This window comes from Brienomyrus brachyistius, chromosome 23 (assembly GCF_023856365.1).
Source record: "Brienomyrus brachyistius isolate T26 chromosome 23, BBRACH_0.4, whole genome shotgun sequence".
NCBI classification, from domain to species: Eukaryota; Metazoa; Chordata; class Actinopteri; order Osteoglossiformes; family Mormyridae; genus Brienomyrus; species Brienomyrus brachyistius.
The window spans coordinates 13272557-13288190 of NC_064555.1; the positions used below are offsets into that span (position 1 = coordinate 13272557).

Sequence of the window (15634 nt, forward strand, 5' to 3'; positions counted from 1 at the left end):
CCTGCCTTGCGCCTTCTCCGGGACAACCGGCGAGCTTGCAGAATGTGGTATGCTTTGGGGGGGTGGGGGGGTCAGGGGACACCCCGCTTCGCCTCGTACCCTTTGTAACGAACTCTGTGTGTGACTGAAGAGCGATGACAGAGGAAAAAGAAATTAAGCGATTTTAGGTCCCAGCTCAGGCTTGCTATAAAACACCTGCTCTTACAGCGACGCCTCGCGATCACAAAGCAGCTCCCACCGGCTGTCGGGGGGGGGGGGGGGGGGGTCGGTGGTAAAGGGGGGGGGGTGTTAGCCCTGAAGTTTTTTTTTTTTTATCTGGGAGGAGTAAGACCCTGAGAGGCAAAAAAAAGCACTCAAATGAGAGCAGGGCAATCCCTCGTTCTGCTTCCAAAGGAGCTGGCCTGTGCTGTTGCTTGACAGATCGCCTTGTCCGGGGTCTTTTTAGGTGACTGATTCATTGTACGACGCTGACAAACAGCCGGGCGTTCAAGTCAGCCGCAGCACAGACAGAAGCCACTTCAAAGCAACTGGCCTCTCGCACTCAACGCCTGTGGAATTTGAAACCCAAAATGACGCCCATCGGGGCCGTGCTAGACACACAAATCCGCGTTCCCGCTTTGCACGTAGTTTAAGAGGAGACGTAATCTAAGCCCTCGATGAAATGTTCCCCCATAGAATATTCCAGCAGGTCGTGTGAGTTTCTGTAGGAAGATAAAAGTTAACCTGTATCAAAATGACTCCTCACTCCCCATCCTGACCGTTTAGCTACACGTCGTTCCGTGATCAAACAAAGGAACAAAACTTTCACATCGTTCCACTTCTCTTTGCCCCATATTTTGTCTAACAACTAAGAAATAGCAAAAAGGAAAAAGGCTAGCTGGATACTATTATTTTTCTTATAAACAAAACTTTTATAAAATATATATATAAAAACAAATTTAAAAAATATTTATTATACTTTTAGTAAAACAAGCAGGACCTTCTGCCCGTTTTAATATACTTTTCTGGAAAAAAAAAATCAGAATGATAATTATATAAAAACATGATAAAAATAAAAAACCCAAAGTGTACGAACAAAATAGAAAAGGAAGAAGAGAGGCTTTAGGAGAATATCCGGATGGCTTGCGTGACCAGGGCGTGGCAGACAGGGCACTCTGGGTGGCTGAGCTCGCAGATGCGGATGGCGCATTCCATGCAGAAGAGGTTGTGGCCGCAGGGCACCAGGGCGGCCGTCACCTTGCTCTCGAAGCAGGTCATGCAGTCGCGGTGGGCGGTGGGCTGAGAGTCGCCCGCTGGTAGCCGGCCAGGGAAGCCCATGCTGGCTGAGATGGGCTCGCTGTGGGCACGTCGGGCCTGGGCGTGGGGCGTGCCGCTGGCCGGCGTGCCGCCGTTGGGATCAGGCAGGCCTGGTGATAGCCTGTTGGCCAGCAGTGGCAGGCCTCCGAAGCTTTTGGAACGCTGCTGCGCGTAGTAAGCCGCCTGCTTAGGGAAGTCAGGGTCCCCCCAGCCCGGGGCCCCATCTGACCCGAAGTAGGAGCACGGCTTCTCTCCGGGTGCCGGGAAATCCCCGCCTTTGCCATATATCCCCCCCCCACTGCCCCCAACGCCGCCCCCGCTGGTCAGGCCGTCTGAGAAGTTCTGCCGGTAGCTGCTGGCGAGTGGCTTGCGCTGAGATCCCGGGCCACCCCACACATGCTGCATGCGGCTCTCCAGGGTCCCGCTGCTGCCCTCGGGGCCCAGGCAGTCGTTCTCATTGTTGAGGTCATGCAGGCCGCCCGTGCGGAAGGCGATGTGCGACTCGATCTCCTCGCGAGCACGTTCGGCGTTGCCGGGCGAGCCGGTGATCTCGAAGACGGGGTCGCGGTCACGGCTCGGCGTGACGATGTATGTGGAAGTCTGCTGCTGGATGCGCTTAATGGTGGAGCCCTTGGGACCGACCACCAGCCCCACAACGCGGTACGGCACCCGCACCTGGATGGTGGTCTGACCGGGCAGGGGCGCTGGGGGCGAGCCGCTGAAGGCCACGCCCAGCTTGTGGCGGGATGCCCGCAGCATGGAGAAGTGCTCCGCGGCGGAGATGATCTCCCGCCGTGCCAGTGATACATCCTCTTTCCGACCCGTTATAAGGAAAACGGGGTCCTCTCCACGTACAGGGGTCTTGATGTAGGTGTTGGTCTTTGCCCGCAGAGCTTTGATCTTGCATCCTGAAACACAGGAAAGGAACACAAGAGGGTGATGTTGAGAGGGAATGGAGAACGCAACCCTTTTCATGCTCATCCTCTCATTTATTGATACATTAGGCTAGAAACACCTACACTAAAAAAGCTTTGGTGACCTCTACTGTACTGACAGTGTTCCTATATCGCACGTTCTCGTGACATTAGGAGTTTCTCACATTATAATTAGTGTCACCTTTCACATTTTTGAATTTCAAACCCTGCTTTTTTAACCAGATATCCACAGAATAGTCCCAAATGTAAAAAAATAATAAAGCAAAATGATAAAGGATCAATTTACTGCTTTTTTTACAAGTAAGGGACTCGACCCAAAAATGGTAGATGGTGTGATACTGGACAATGGAATTTATGGGATTTTTTTATGGAATGGAATTTATTATGATTAAGATTCACTATCGATACAAATATTTGAACGTTATGATGCTTTTATTTGTATTCTGTATTATTTGTGCACTCAACACACATCTGGTCTTTTTCCTCTTCATCAAACACTCTTTCCAAATCACAATACATTCCTATTTCAATTTAGATATTGATCAATCTTTTACACCTCCGATGTACAACAATTAAAATTTTACAAACAGTATTATACAAAAGTCTTAGGCTGCCAAAGAAAATGATCTTTGTTTTATTTATGTTGGTGTAAAACAAAAAAACCTCTGAGAGAGACGCCCCAAGCTTTTGTGGTAGCCACCCAATACACACGTGTGTTTGTTGACCCACTAGCGTTACCAAGGTTGGCTAATCAATATCTCATCAAGTTATTCCACTAAGTTAATTAATTGTGTGAGCTGGTAGCGAAATTTAACAAATGCATGGAATGACTGAGGTGCCCCTGAGAAGATTTTTGGGAAACGAAGAGGTGGTCTTACAGCCATCCAAGATATCAGTAACTTTTTGGAAAAGAGAAGAAATTATTTTTATTTGTTCATTGTGTTGCTGTTCATTTAAATTAGATAAACCTCCCGAGGGGGAGGGAATCTGTTTTTGCATATATTCCAACATTAAATTATGTATTTTTCTGAGCAAATATACACTTAGGCCTGCTACCCTGATAAATAGCTCTAAATATTTTGCTTTGATGGCCTACGACTTTTGCACCCCCCTGTTCACGTACAAACACTCACACACACACACATGGACTGGGCCATTGTGTGCCTGTACTTCAATTCTGGCTCCTTCAAGGCCATGCACAGCGCGCAGATACACAAACACACACACACGCATGGCTGTAGCTCTCTAAGCGGGAGAAGCAGCAGCACTGGACCCCTCGTCACTCCCTCCGCGGTGCTGCAGTGGGGCTCGGATTCCCCTACATGCCCAATTTCATTTGCAGCGGCAGCATGTAATAAGACAAACAAGATTCGATGGATCCAAGAGGAGTGGACGTTGGTCATTTGTGGTTGGGCTAACTGCTATTTTGTTTCTGTGTGGAGCCTTAAGCACGGGAGAACACAGAAGACAAAAAATGCACATAACTGGGAGGTGCAGAGCCGCTGCAGGTGGTTAATATTAATAGCCCTAATGCAGAGGTAGTTGGGGGGGGGCTATTGTGTTTGTCCTAATATTAGCATTGTATTCCAACATGTATACGACATGCTTCCTTGACTGTGGTTCGTGATGGGGCTTTGAACAAAAAACCCTCTGGCAACTGATGGAAATAGAATGATCTGTCAGTGAGAGGGGAATGTGAGGCCAGGAGCGGTCCGCAGTGGGACAGCCGAAAACATACGAGGCACCCCAGAAATCTACCATTACACATCTGTAACTAAAACTGGCCGTGCCCCAAAAATAAATAATGACTGGATGAAGCATTTTAAAAGATGCTCTGAGCAAAGCACCTGATTCATTATAGTATATCACCATATAGTATATCAACTATCCGACACACTACCAATGACTCAAACCAGCCTTTCCTGGCTACCGTCTGACCCAAAAGCCCATTCACACAACATTAGATCGTGGTCCTTGTGTCCCAGGAATTCCCTACTCCCTGAACGCGATAAAACAAGGAATTGCTCAATGAAACGCTGGCCTTAAAATGTGGAGGTCTTAATTGCTCCCCCAACTGTCAGAAGAAGAAAAAACCTTTACTCACACCTCGGGCGAACCTTACGGCTCAGAAACTGTTTATTCACGAGTGATAGATGACCTGGCTGGAAAACGCTCTAGAACGCCGCGAAAATTAATTTTCATGGTTTCACGTTAAGAAAAAGAAATACACCAATTAAACGCTTAGGTGCATATTACGTATTAGTGTAAAATGCTTGTCGGGCTGTTTGTGAAGGTGAAGCGTTCCTAAACTGTGCTTTTAAATACATTATTTAAAGAACAAGCTTAGTTTGCCCACTGTCGCCACCAACATAGCAAACTTTATTTAATTTGAATAAGCAGTGTAATTGTAGCACTATGAAACCTGCTGGCACCAAACGACCAACAAGTTATGAAATACTGGTAAAGTGACACGCTGATTGTGCTACTTTGCAGAAACAAATCAGATAGCATTGTAAAAGATATCTAAGTTTCATTATTGTCATGAAATGTGTAAGACTGTTATTACATCAGGGTTAAAAAGCACAGGGCTAAACTGCTTTCAGGTATTCCCAGAACAAGTCATTTAGGTAAACCTTGCCATGAATTCGGCAACTAAAAGTATTCGATACAGGTATCAATACGAGCAAATGAATATTTAATTTAAGATCCAAAGGCGGTATTAAAATACTCTTCAGTCAGCCTGAACAGTGACTGGGGTAAACCCCCCTTCCCATCGTAATCACACAATAACACAAATACAATTATGACAAAAAAAAACTGTATGTAGTTGACATAAGACCACAATACTGTCAAAACTTTTTTTTCCAAGGCAGCAAATTCACGGATCATTCGCGGTTTCGCCAAACATTTGTCTTTGTTATTAAAATTCTGGCATGCGCTTCAAAATAGTCTGGTGAACAAGTGCTGTGACCGGAGCAGTTATTTGCACAACAAAACTCAATCACCGCGTCGAAAAAATTCTGTGTAGGTACACCACCCTTGCGGGGACGCATCGCTAACGGAGGAGGGACACCTCTTCCGGGGGTCTCGTTTAATCTACTGTCACCCTGGCGGACTTGGGAGCGGGATGTCGGGGTGCTGCATCGGTTTACTGGGCGTGCCTCCTATTGAATGTTCCGCACCCCCCCTTCTTCAGCTGCCCCTAACCCCCTCAAGGCCATGTTAATACAGACTCCGTCATCAACGGCAGCTGACACAAAACCTAGCCCCCGCAGAGAAAGGGGACTTTTGTTCTCTCCGGTTCTAGGGGTCAAACTCCAAAATGAAGGTGACAGGCCGGCCGAAGTGTTGCAAACACTACCAGCCTGTCCCAATTACGCAGCTTTTCTCCACCAAAGGAGGCGATTTGGGAGCGGGTGAGGGGGAAGCTAACCTACTTGGTTTCTGTGGTGATTTTTTTAACTACAGTGGTAGGGGAGTTACCCATTTGTCCAGCTTTCTTTAATGCCAATGCAAATTTGACGCTGGAGTTCAGCCTGACAGCTGCCATTATTAAAGTGTGTTCTAACTTCACACGCCAGTTAAAACTGCAGGCGTCAGTACGAATATTCGACGTATTTTTTTAAAATCGATTAATCGACAGGTCTGCAAATTATCCGGACTGTAAACAACGTTCCGAGTTTAAATTCAGTAAATCGGGATGGACTGCAGCTACGCACCTTGCATTGGATTTTTAACTAACAAACGCCTATGCCGTACAAAAAAAAAAAAAAAAAAAAAAAAAACAACAAAGACAAAATGAACTGTCAGGTAATATTCCGGTCCGTCCCAGGCTAACAGTCGCTACTTTCAGCGATTTTGAAACACTGGAGATCGCACACATGACAAAGGGAGCAAGCGCGGATGCCTGCCATGCCTAAAGTGTCCGTTACAATTCATTGTTTGAACGCTGGAGAGACCTGCAGCAAATGCGGAGTCGCCAAAGTATATTGGAAAGAAGGTCACACCTACTCGATCTTGCCTAATGTACCCATTACATTCACGAGATAAATAAAACAGTTCACTTGCCCCGTGGTGTGGGGAAAACGTGTCTTTTGACATGTACAATGTGATGCGCTGGCTAAAAATATAGGCGGGCTACAACAACAAAACAGATCAAAAGTATGGGAGCAAGTTCCTTCTATGCTACAAGTACTGGCACACCAAAAAACACAACTTGCAATACGTCAGTTTGAAATAATACATTTCCGCTTTATCTTTACCTTGTCTGCCTACTATTTCGGCCACATGTTCGGAACTGGGCACAGGCACGCATTCGGTTATGTTACAGCCACGTCCTTTCGTTTCAGAGGAGGACCCCTCATACAGGACACATAACTTGTTCTTCCCTTGCAAAAGACCAGGGTCTCCGCCGCTCCCTCCTCCGATGCCGTTATTATGGTTGTTGTGATGATTATTATTGTTGTTACTCCGATCTTGCACTCCAGGAGTGGGAGTCCCGCCGCCACCGTCCTCAGATTCCCCGAGACCCAAAAGCGACAGCTGGCCCAAGGCGACCCTGAGAGCACGGGAGTCGTCCTCTTCCTCGTCCGGCGGCACAAGCAGTCCCTCGCTTCCGAAGCCAGAGACGGCCAGATCCCCGCCATAGCCCCCATTCTTCTCCATGATCCCTGATAGAACCAGCAGGCTCGGCATGGCTAACAAAGAGTATGAAACAAAGACAGGAGAAAGACTCGAGAAGCAGCATCAGTGCACCGCCTCCCCGCCCCCTCCTTCTCCAACGCCCACTTTCCGTAGGCCACGCCCACGGGCCGCCCCCTCTTCCTGCCGGCCTGGCTACCTTCCTTTCTTCTCCCTCGACTCGCAAGGCGACGGCCCCTCTCTACATTGGAGGGCTAGGGCCATGTCAGACTCCACCCCGTCTGGTTAAATCCGCTCCCTCCAATGCAGACATACTAAAGCCGCCCCGTTCTCCTATTTCGTCTGGAGCTCATAAATCGTGTAGCATCGCTGCAACCAACTACATCAGCCCACCCATTTCCCATTAAAAAAATCCCAGCCATCACGCGTTCTGGCTTTGTGTAACCAAGATATATATATATATATTTTAATCGCGAATAACTTAGCATTCGCAGAAAACCGCAAGCAAACATAATAATTAGAAATAACACAGGAAACAAAAAAAAATAAGTTATACCATGAACAGCCTTTCACTGCTGTTTTTGTAGGAGATGAGGAAGGTAATTTTCAATACCTTAGAAACCGAAATGTAGAAATGGCGTATTCGGGAATAAGTTGTTTTGGCATTAAGAATTACTGTAGGGTATTTTTACATCTGTGTTTTCTTAAGACTGGCACTTGCGTGACCTAGGATAAAATCCAAATCCCACCGCTCCCCTAGCCGTTACAATATGCATTGAATGAGGTTGCTGCGGGTCAATGTTGGAGCGGCGTTGTCTCCGGCGCGCTTCTGCGAGGGTGGGGATTTGGGGGAGAAATGGTGTGTGAGAGCAGCACCGTGTATGTGGAAGGGAAGCTGTCTGTGAGGCTCTGGCACAGCATTGCAGTAGCTCATCGCCTTTTATTTTAACACTTTCGTTTCGTTTTATGTCAATGGGTTTTCTAGTTTATGCTCATGTTCGCGCCTCGAACAAAGAACGACTTCAAGCGCGCTGTACCAGATAGCAACCGCCTCTGGATTCAATTGAAACCACGCCTGCTTGCAGCAGACAAGTCTCGAATCATTATCACCATGATTATTATTACTAAAATAATAATTATGATATTAACGACGAATGGTATTAAAGTTGTAAAATGCTATGCACTATATATGCAATACGATATTACGCTAATATAATACTAATGTAATATAACAGGGCAATATTGCTTCTGAAATAATCCGAGTTGGTAGTCTAATCGGAAATGCAGAATATTAATTAACAAATTGCTAAGTGAAAGATTAGCAATGTAGCATCATTAACATGGTATAATATTTTACATTTGTGTGCAGATTACATTGTAGACGAATAAAAATAGCATAAAAATATAACGTCATGCTGACAGACAGTCCTGAAACATTTACAGTAGCTGTCCGGCTGCACACATGCGCGCGGCAGACATGCGTAATGGGCGCGTCAGACGGCGGTCTGTATCAGTGCGTGCTGTAAATTAGAGCCCAGCCTGCGCGTATTTGTGCGAGAGCGATGCTTCGTTGGGTCTGCAATGGACCATGTCCTATGTGACAGGCGTCCACCTATGTTTTGAACACTCCCTCCGAGAATTGTTTTTTTTTCTTTGTAATTGCGGGGGCATGGGTTTGTGGCTTAAACGATCCATCACCTGTTTCCATTTTCATTAAAAAACAGGGATGTGTTTATTTGGGTGAAACCTCGTATTCGCAGTTCTCCGCTGACAGCTTGGCTAGGCTTTGGACGTACCCTTAATCAGATTATTTTGCGTTGAACGCTTCCGAGTCATATCCCTCCTGTTCGTGGTCTTTGTTTTTATATTCACACTTGGTTTGCAATAATATTAAAACACACCAATTACCTTTATAAGCCATAACATAGTAAATGCGGAATCTTAATAAGTGTTGACTTTATAATTGACTGTAACACGAGACACATATATACGATAAACAAACAGCGAACTAGATTGTCCTTTTATAGCGTTGTGGAGTGCCTAGCCTCTTTGAAAAATAATACGGAAAATGAGTAAACTACACTTTAAATCAGTATACATTACATATCATTTTTGCTGATAAAACTTCACTTGCGGTTTAGGAATTTTTTCATGTTGAGCATGGCTGCAAACAGTCGATTTATTCATCAATAAGGGATCAGCGTGTGTTTATAAATACAAGTGTCCCGTTTATTGAAGACTTCCGGACATTGCAGTTACACCGATAAAACATTCACTGCTATGTCTAAATTTGAATGAATGTCTTCTGTTCCACCAGGAGTATGAGGTCACAGCAAATAAATCATTACAGCCCCAAATGGAAAAAATATATATATTTTATTAAAAGGAGGGTATCAGCGCTCCGTGGGAGGCAATGTCTCTTTAGTGGGCAGTTTGCGTGGACATAATCATTGTCTAGACACATTCCCCAGACACTAATTAGAGAGGGTCTCCCCTGGGGTGTTACAGTGTGGGCCAGGAAGGATCAATGTCACCAGTGAGGATGTCAGGATTAAATTTATCAGTCCACCCACCCTTCGTGCCCAGTGTCAGAAAAAGGACAACGAACAGAAAAACAACAGCATGGCTATGAAGGGGATGAGCAGGAGGGGTGGCCTAAAAGCAGGACTGGGGCCTTTAGGGGGGGCGGGGGGATGAAAGGGAGCAGGGCCAGGTTCTCTGTCATAGTGTCAGTCTGTCCAAAAGGTCTTCCTTCACTAATGGCGTCTGCAGGAGTACTGAGCACCAATCAATGGCGAGTATAGATAATGGATTGGGTTTCTCTTTCGCCTGCAGTCTGTCTGTGAGTTTTGGACCTGTTTTGAGGTTTCTCTCTCCCCACTGCCTCTCTATCCCTCTTCTTTATTTGACCATCTGCTTGACTGCTAGATCTTTCTACTGGGGAAATCAGATCTTGTATCTGCCACCTAAGCTTTATAGGTGAATTTAGGGAGCAGGAGGGAGACCAAAAAGCTGCAAGTTTCGAATTCCACAAGGAGACTCCCTCCTGTGTCCCTGAACAAGGCGCTCAGCCTGAACTACTTCAGCAAAAATATCCTGTAGTGTAAAGTAATAAGTTGACTTAAATCGGGATAATAGTGACTAAGCAACTAAAAATGTCTCTATTTGCCTGAAGTAACATTGAAATGGTGTGGTTTTCATTGCATATAACAACAATTAGTCACAAGCTATCTAGTACTGTGACAATTGGCTAACTGTTTCTCAATAATATAATAATATGAGTGACAATTGAACAGTGATGGTGATGCTATATTTATGACAATGATAATTCATATACTAAACAATGTCTATCGATGAAATGGGCAGTTGTCCCAAAGATCACACGAGTTTGCTGGAGTCCAGATGTCCTTAAATGGAAATTCTGAGCTTCCCCACTGTGCCCACTACCTGTCACTGGGATGCATTATTAGATATTCTAAACGAAGTACACATGGAACAACATGTTTTTTCATCTTGATTGCAGTACTGCTAGCTTGTATCTTCTTCTCATTTTCACATGGTTGTGCATGGGTACCGTCGGTCAATGATGGTTTATCACACTATGAGTCTCCTGATACCTACCTCTGATTGGAGGGGATACACACTTCATACGACACATCTGTCTTTTTCCGTTATCAATAATGTCTCACATGCGTTGGGGACTTGGTGGTAGCAAAGTTCTGTTAGTCATGAAGGTCCCAGTTATTGTGTATACTTGAAAAGATTCACTTACAGCGCAATTTCCCCAAACTGATATATATGAGCATCTTTGAAAACACCACCTACAACAAACAGCGGGTGTAGGTAAGAATATAAACAGTATGCACGGCTGAAAAACATTAATACTCTTAAACATGGCAGGAACTCTGAACTCCATTGGGAATATGAATCAGATGGCCGTGACATCATCCCTTTACTGGGATATTGGCTCATTCTTCCTGTCTATTACTAATAGCCAATGATAATCTTCCTGTCACGACAAAAGCTGGGGACTGCTGTTGTTAACACACCTTCAGCGGTGATTGACATTTACAGCACATCACCTCATGACATCATCCAAACTGCAGGGATGCACCACCAGAGATAAAGAGCCCATACAACAAAGAAGATAGACCATCCTGGGTGATACCAGGATACCACCATACCCATAATTACTTTTATTCAGAAGTCCCCAGATTTACATGTGACATCTGGCTCGCACGCGATCAATGCATCGAAGCAATTAAGTAAAAAGAAAAAAATAGGATCTGTGACCAAATGCACGCTGTGGATCTGTCCTCCAGCTCCACAGAACCCACCTGTCACAACCTGACACCCAGGTGGCGCGCGATCGTATTGCAGCACTTCTCTCATAATGGAGCGCGTGCAATCAAACCAACAGACTCCCAACCCTCCAGGTATTTACCTCAGAGTGCCCCAGACGAAGGACATGTATCACAATGGCTGTAGAAATAAGATGGAAAAACATACACTGCGGCGTTTCATCTGTGAAGAAGCTTTCAACGCGCCCTCCCTGATCGTTATCAGTTTCACAAGGATTATGTCAGTCAGTTCAACTTATATTTCTTATGTACGTTATTTCACTGTGTTTGAATTAAATAACTTTTCTATAGTATGTTTTGCACTTAATATAGAAAATTCATAACTATAGCCCGTGTTTGCTTCTTTTTATTAAATGTGTGTGCCTTGCGATGGACTGGTATCCCGTACAAAGTGTTCCCCCTGCCTTATGTCCTGTGTTTTCTGGGTTCCTAGGCCTCCTCGACACTCTGTTGGACGAATGTATGGGTGATGGATGGGTAAACTTTCAAATTTATTCAGCGGTTCATTAAGTAAATCGTGAAAGTATACCCTGAAACAAAAGCAAACATAAACGTATTTCCATTGACTTAACGTGACATATCCACTAGGTGGCGAAATTTCCCTATGCATGCTGTGTTTATATAAAACAACCGAAATCTACAGGCTCAGCCGCACCGAGGTTTTTTTAAGTAGCTTAGCAGCACGTTTTTGTGTATTGGCGAAGAAGATGAAATCAAGTTTTGCACATTTTAAATGCGAACTTTATTTCAATTAATTAATTTCTGAAATAATTTGTCAGCGGACTTTCTGTGCGCCTTAAGTTGACGCGCGTGCACACGATGTTCGCAAGGAAAGTTATTTAGGCCTAAATATACACAAACTAACAACGGTTATATAAAAATGTGGTGTAATAATGGCAGTAGTCTATTTTCTGGTAAGTGCTTGTTTTTTAAAAAAGTTTCTGAATGCATATTGTTTGCTTGTAGGCATTTATATACATTTCTAACATAAGTACCTGATGTTAAAATTGAAAACAAATTATCGCAGTGGTCTTTAAACCGCACTCAACATGAAAAATCGTTTGGGAAAGGCTTTCCAGCTGTGTTGGGGCGAAGCGTTTATTAAAATGTCACTGAAGAAATTAATGTATGTTTTGAGTGGTTTCAAAGAAGATTATTCAGTTTATTCAGAGTAGTTCAGGTGAAACTTGATGTCCTTTGGCATGTATGTTACAATAAAAAAATAATTAACACTTTAATAAATTGAGTATGAGGGCGTTAAGTTTGTTGCCTGATGTGTTAATCTTAGAAAGAGAATGATGTTTTATCCGGTGGTATTTATGTTGTAAGGTCGATAATAGAGATCAGAACAGCATACGGCTGTCATTTTATTAAACTAGCCTTTGCTTGTGACGCAGTGCAGCCAGGTATGCATTCAGGTACAGTATGTGGAGTCTGCTCTCTCTGGCAGCTGGGTCCACACTGTCTGCCATTACTATACCAGCCAAGCCATTAATGGTGCGCTTAGGAGAAAAAAAAGCGTGAGGGACCCATTTTCATAAGACTGTAACTCCCGTTAAATATTAACATTTTTTACATCTACTGTAAGTATGACTACATCGAGGATACTGAAAATAGCCCTGCTTTGAAACTTTTTTTGACCTTTCTATGCTTTCCCTTTCTTAACATATCTGATTTTATTCTTGACCATTTGTTTATATAGTCGGGAATAATGTTCGAAGACTCCCTTATTATATTTTGAACATTTGAGGGCAGAGTATATATTTGAATGTCTTTTGGATTTGTAGTCACGCTGTTGTGTTTTATAAAGTTAGCTACCTGTCCGTAAACAGTAATGCTAGTGTTTGTTTTGTTATGAATGTAACATTATCCTGACACTTTTAGCACTGGTGTGTTCTGTTCTCCTGCAGGAAGAAATCTTCCAGCACTATCTATGCTTAACAGTGCCGACTTACGAACAAGCTGAACATCTAAACCAAATTTTTACAGACTGCAAATATATGACGCTCATTGTTAGAGGAGGGTTATCTCAACTAGCAAATTGAGGTCACTGTTTTTGAATGCCACCAGGGGGAGATGTCGCGTCAGTGTATTGTTACCGGCCGAATTCGCAGGTTCATGAAAACTTTGTCTTAAGACTGTAGTGTCTGGCGGAGTTTGTCACTTCTCATGAATTTAAACAAGTAACGGTAAATAACATCTCCATTTCAGACTCTCTGATTACTGATGTCGAATAAATAACGCTTCCCTAATCGATTAACATATCTTCCTGCATAGCTGGAGATTTTTCTTCCAGGGCTGAAAAATGCCACCTTTCCTAATGTAGTCCTGCCACCACAGCAGAAATTATCAACGTCGTTAGCAACAGATTTTTTTCCCCTCTGGTTGTCTTGTTGCTGTTTGTACAGTATGCCTAGATGTTAATGAAATTGATGATTTCTGTAGGAAAATTGTGTGAGAAATGAAAATTTACTAAAAACCAATCACTATAATCTGTATTGGAGTGAAACTTTACATTAGCTTCTTTGATACCTGTTGACTGGTTTGGAGTAAGTAAGGATATAATTCATCTTGGTGTAAACCAAATTATTCCCAGGTAAACTGTTAATAAATCTTTTAATAATAGGCTGAGTGATATTCTCTGCCTTGTAGAGGATACTACCCCTGCCCCCCCCCCCCAAAAAAAAAAGCAGGTTGACATCCTGTGAAAAATGCACTTTATATATAGTTTTTGTGTTTATGAGTGGACGGAATCACAAGCTTCAGCCACGAAGGCCCGGTGTTACTCTTTGTCTGTGTGGGGGGGTCCTTCACTGACTGTTCGCTTTGATATTCGTACATCCTTTAGCAGGTACACAATGCAAAGCTTTTCTTTTACTCCTGTGAAAGTCAGTCTTAAGCCCCTCTGCCTTTTTTTCTCCCAGTCTTACTTTGTCATAAGTAATGGTTTCCAGTCAGGCACTAACCACAGTGTTGGCAACAGAGATCAGGCTTGGTTGCCATGGATACGGGAATGTGTTGCCAAAGCTATGATTTTTTTTTTTTTTTAACGGCAGTGGGTTTGCACTGTAGCGGCAATCAACATGTACTTCAATTTGTAGTTCTTTTGTTGTATTCTCCCTTTCTCCAGGCGGTGTTAATCAGTAAACATTTACTTGTTTCAGTTACAAAAGATAATATTTTGAACAGATTTCAATAGATCCAAATGGCTAACGGCCTACTTTAGAATCAAAGAGCGGCTTAAGGTAAATTAGACTTTGCATTTTAGGTGATTGATGAAAAGTACCTTTTTGTTATGCATGCAGTTATTCATTTTGACTCTTGTTCTCTAGAACCCTTTCCAACTGTGTCCCGATACATTCCGTGCTGAATAAAATAAGCTCTATTACAAATGAGAGCCTCAACTGAATAAGTGCACCCTTAAGCATTTCTCTCTTATGGGTGTTGATCTTTTAGGGGAGCAGAGGCTAGGCTCTGCGTATCTGGGAGTAGGTAGAGCGGGGTGCAGATTTGTGGGTGGTGGGAGACATTGTGCTCAGTGTCGGTAAAAAGTGACTCATCCTTAGTTAGCCCCGCCCCTCTTGGAAAGCCTCTTGTCGGGGTGGCACTACTCTGGGCAGCCTGGAGCGGGAGCGTGTATCGGGGGGTGGGGCTGCACAGCCGGACAGCATGTGTGGGTGTGGGCTTTAGGGTCTTGCTCCACGTTGGGGGGGGGGGGGAGAGAGAGAGAGAGAGAGAGAGAGGGAGAGAGACTGCAGGAGTCGAGAAGGGTCTTTGTTTGCCGAGCGATGCGATTTATCCCGGCTAGCTCCTGGAGTGGGATTCTGCAGGAATGCTGTCTGCAGCCTGTGTGCAGTGTTGGACTGCATTTGCTGGTAAAGACCCATTTGCAGAATGGTCCGTCTCATATCAACCCTACAAAGTCATTGTCTTCTGGCGTCCGGGTTTTCTGCTTTATCTAAGCCTCTCCTGGTTATCTCCCATGTCCCCCCCCCACACATGCAGTACTCAGCCTGTGCACGTTTATTAATATGATCTATTGACTCTCTGGACCTTATGGGTACAGGGTAGCCCATGCAGATGTGGAATGTGCCAGAATTGCTCTTGGAAAGCCACGCCCACTCGTATCAGGTGACCTGCTGTGTGTCCATTCAGAAAGCTTCGTGCCGCGAAGCATCAGCACGGTTTTTATGGGGCGGCTGGTCGTGTCTTGGTGAAGAGCATGAACCTCCAAATTGAAAGCTGCTGTTTCGACTCCCAGAACGGGTTCTATGTTGTATTTTCGATTGAGGTACATACCTTAGATGTTTTGAACAGAACATTCAGAAAGAAAATCAGCTGAACAACTAAATATGAATTGTCAGTTTGTGCTATGGCTGTTTTCCAGATTCTCACTTAATT

At 44.2% G+C, this 15634-nt stretch overlaps 1 protein-coding gene across 1 annotated transcript; it reads right to left on the minus strand.

Annotated features, from left to right (window-relative positions):
• Positions 1-270: 270 nt before the first annotated feature.
• Positions 271-7016, minus strand: LOC125719378 (RNA-binding protein MEX3A-like). Its single transcript, XM_048994087.1, has 2 exons — positions 6494-7016; positions 271-2204 (listed from the first exon to the last, which is right to left on the minus strand). The coding sequence occupies exons 1-2, from the start codon at positions 6924-6926 to the stop codon at positions 1102-1104; spliced, it is 1536 nt and encodes a 511-aa protein (XP_048850044.1). The 5' UTR covers positions 6927-7016; the 3' UTR covers positions 271-1101.
• Between the last annotated feature and the right edge of the window lie 8618 nt (positions 7017-15634).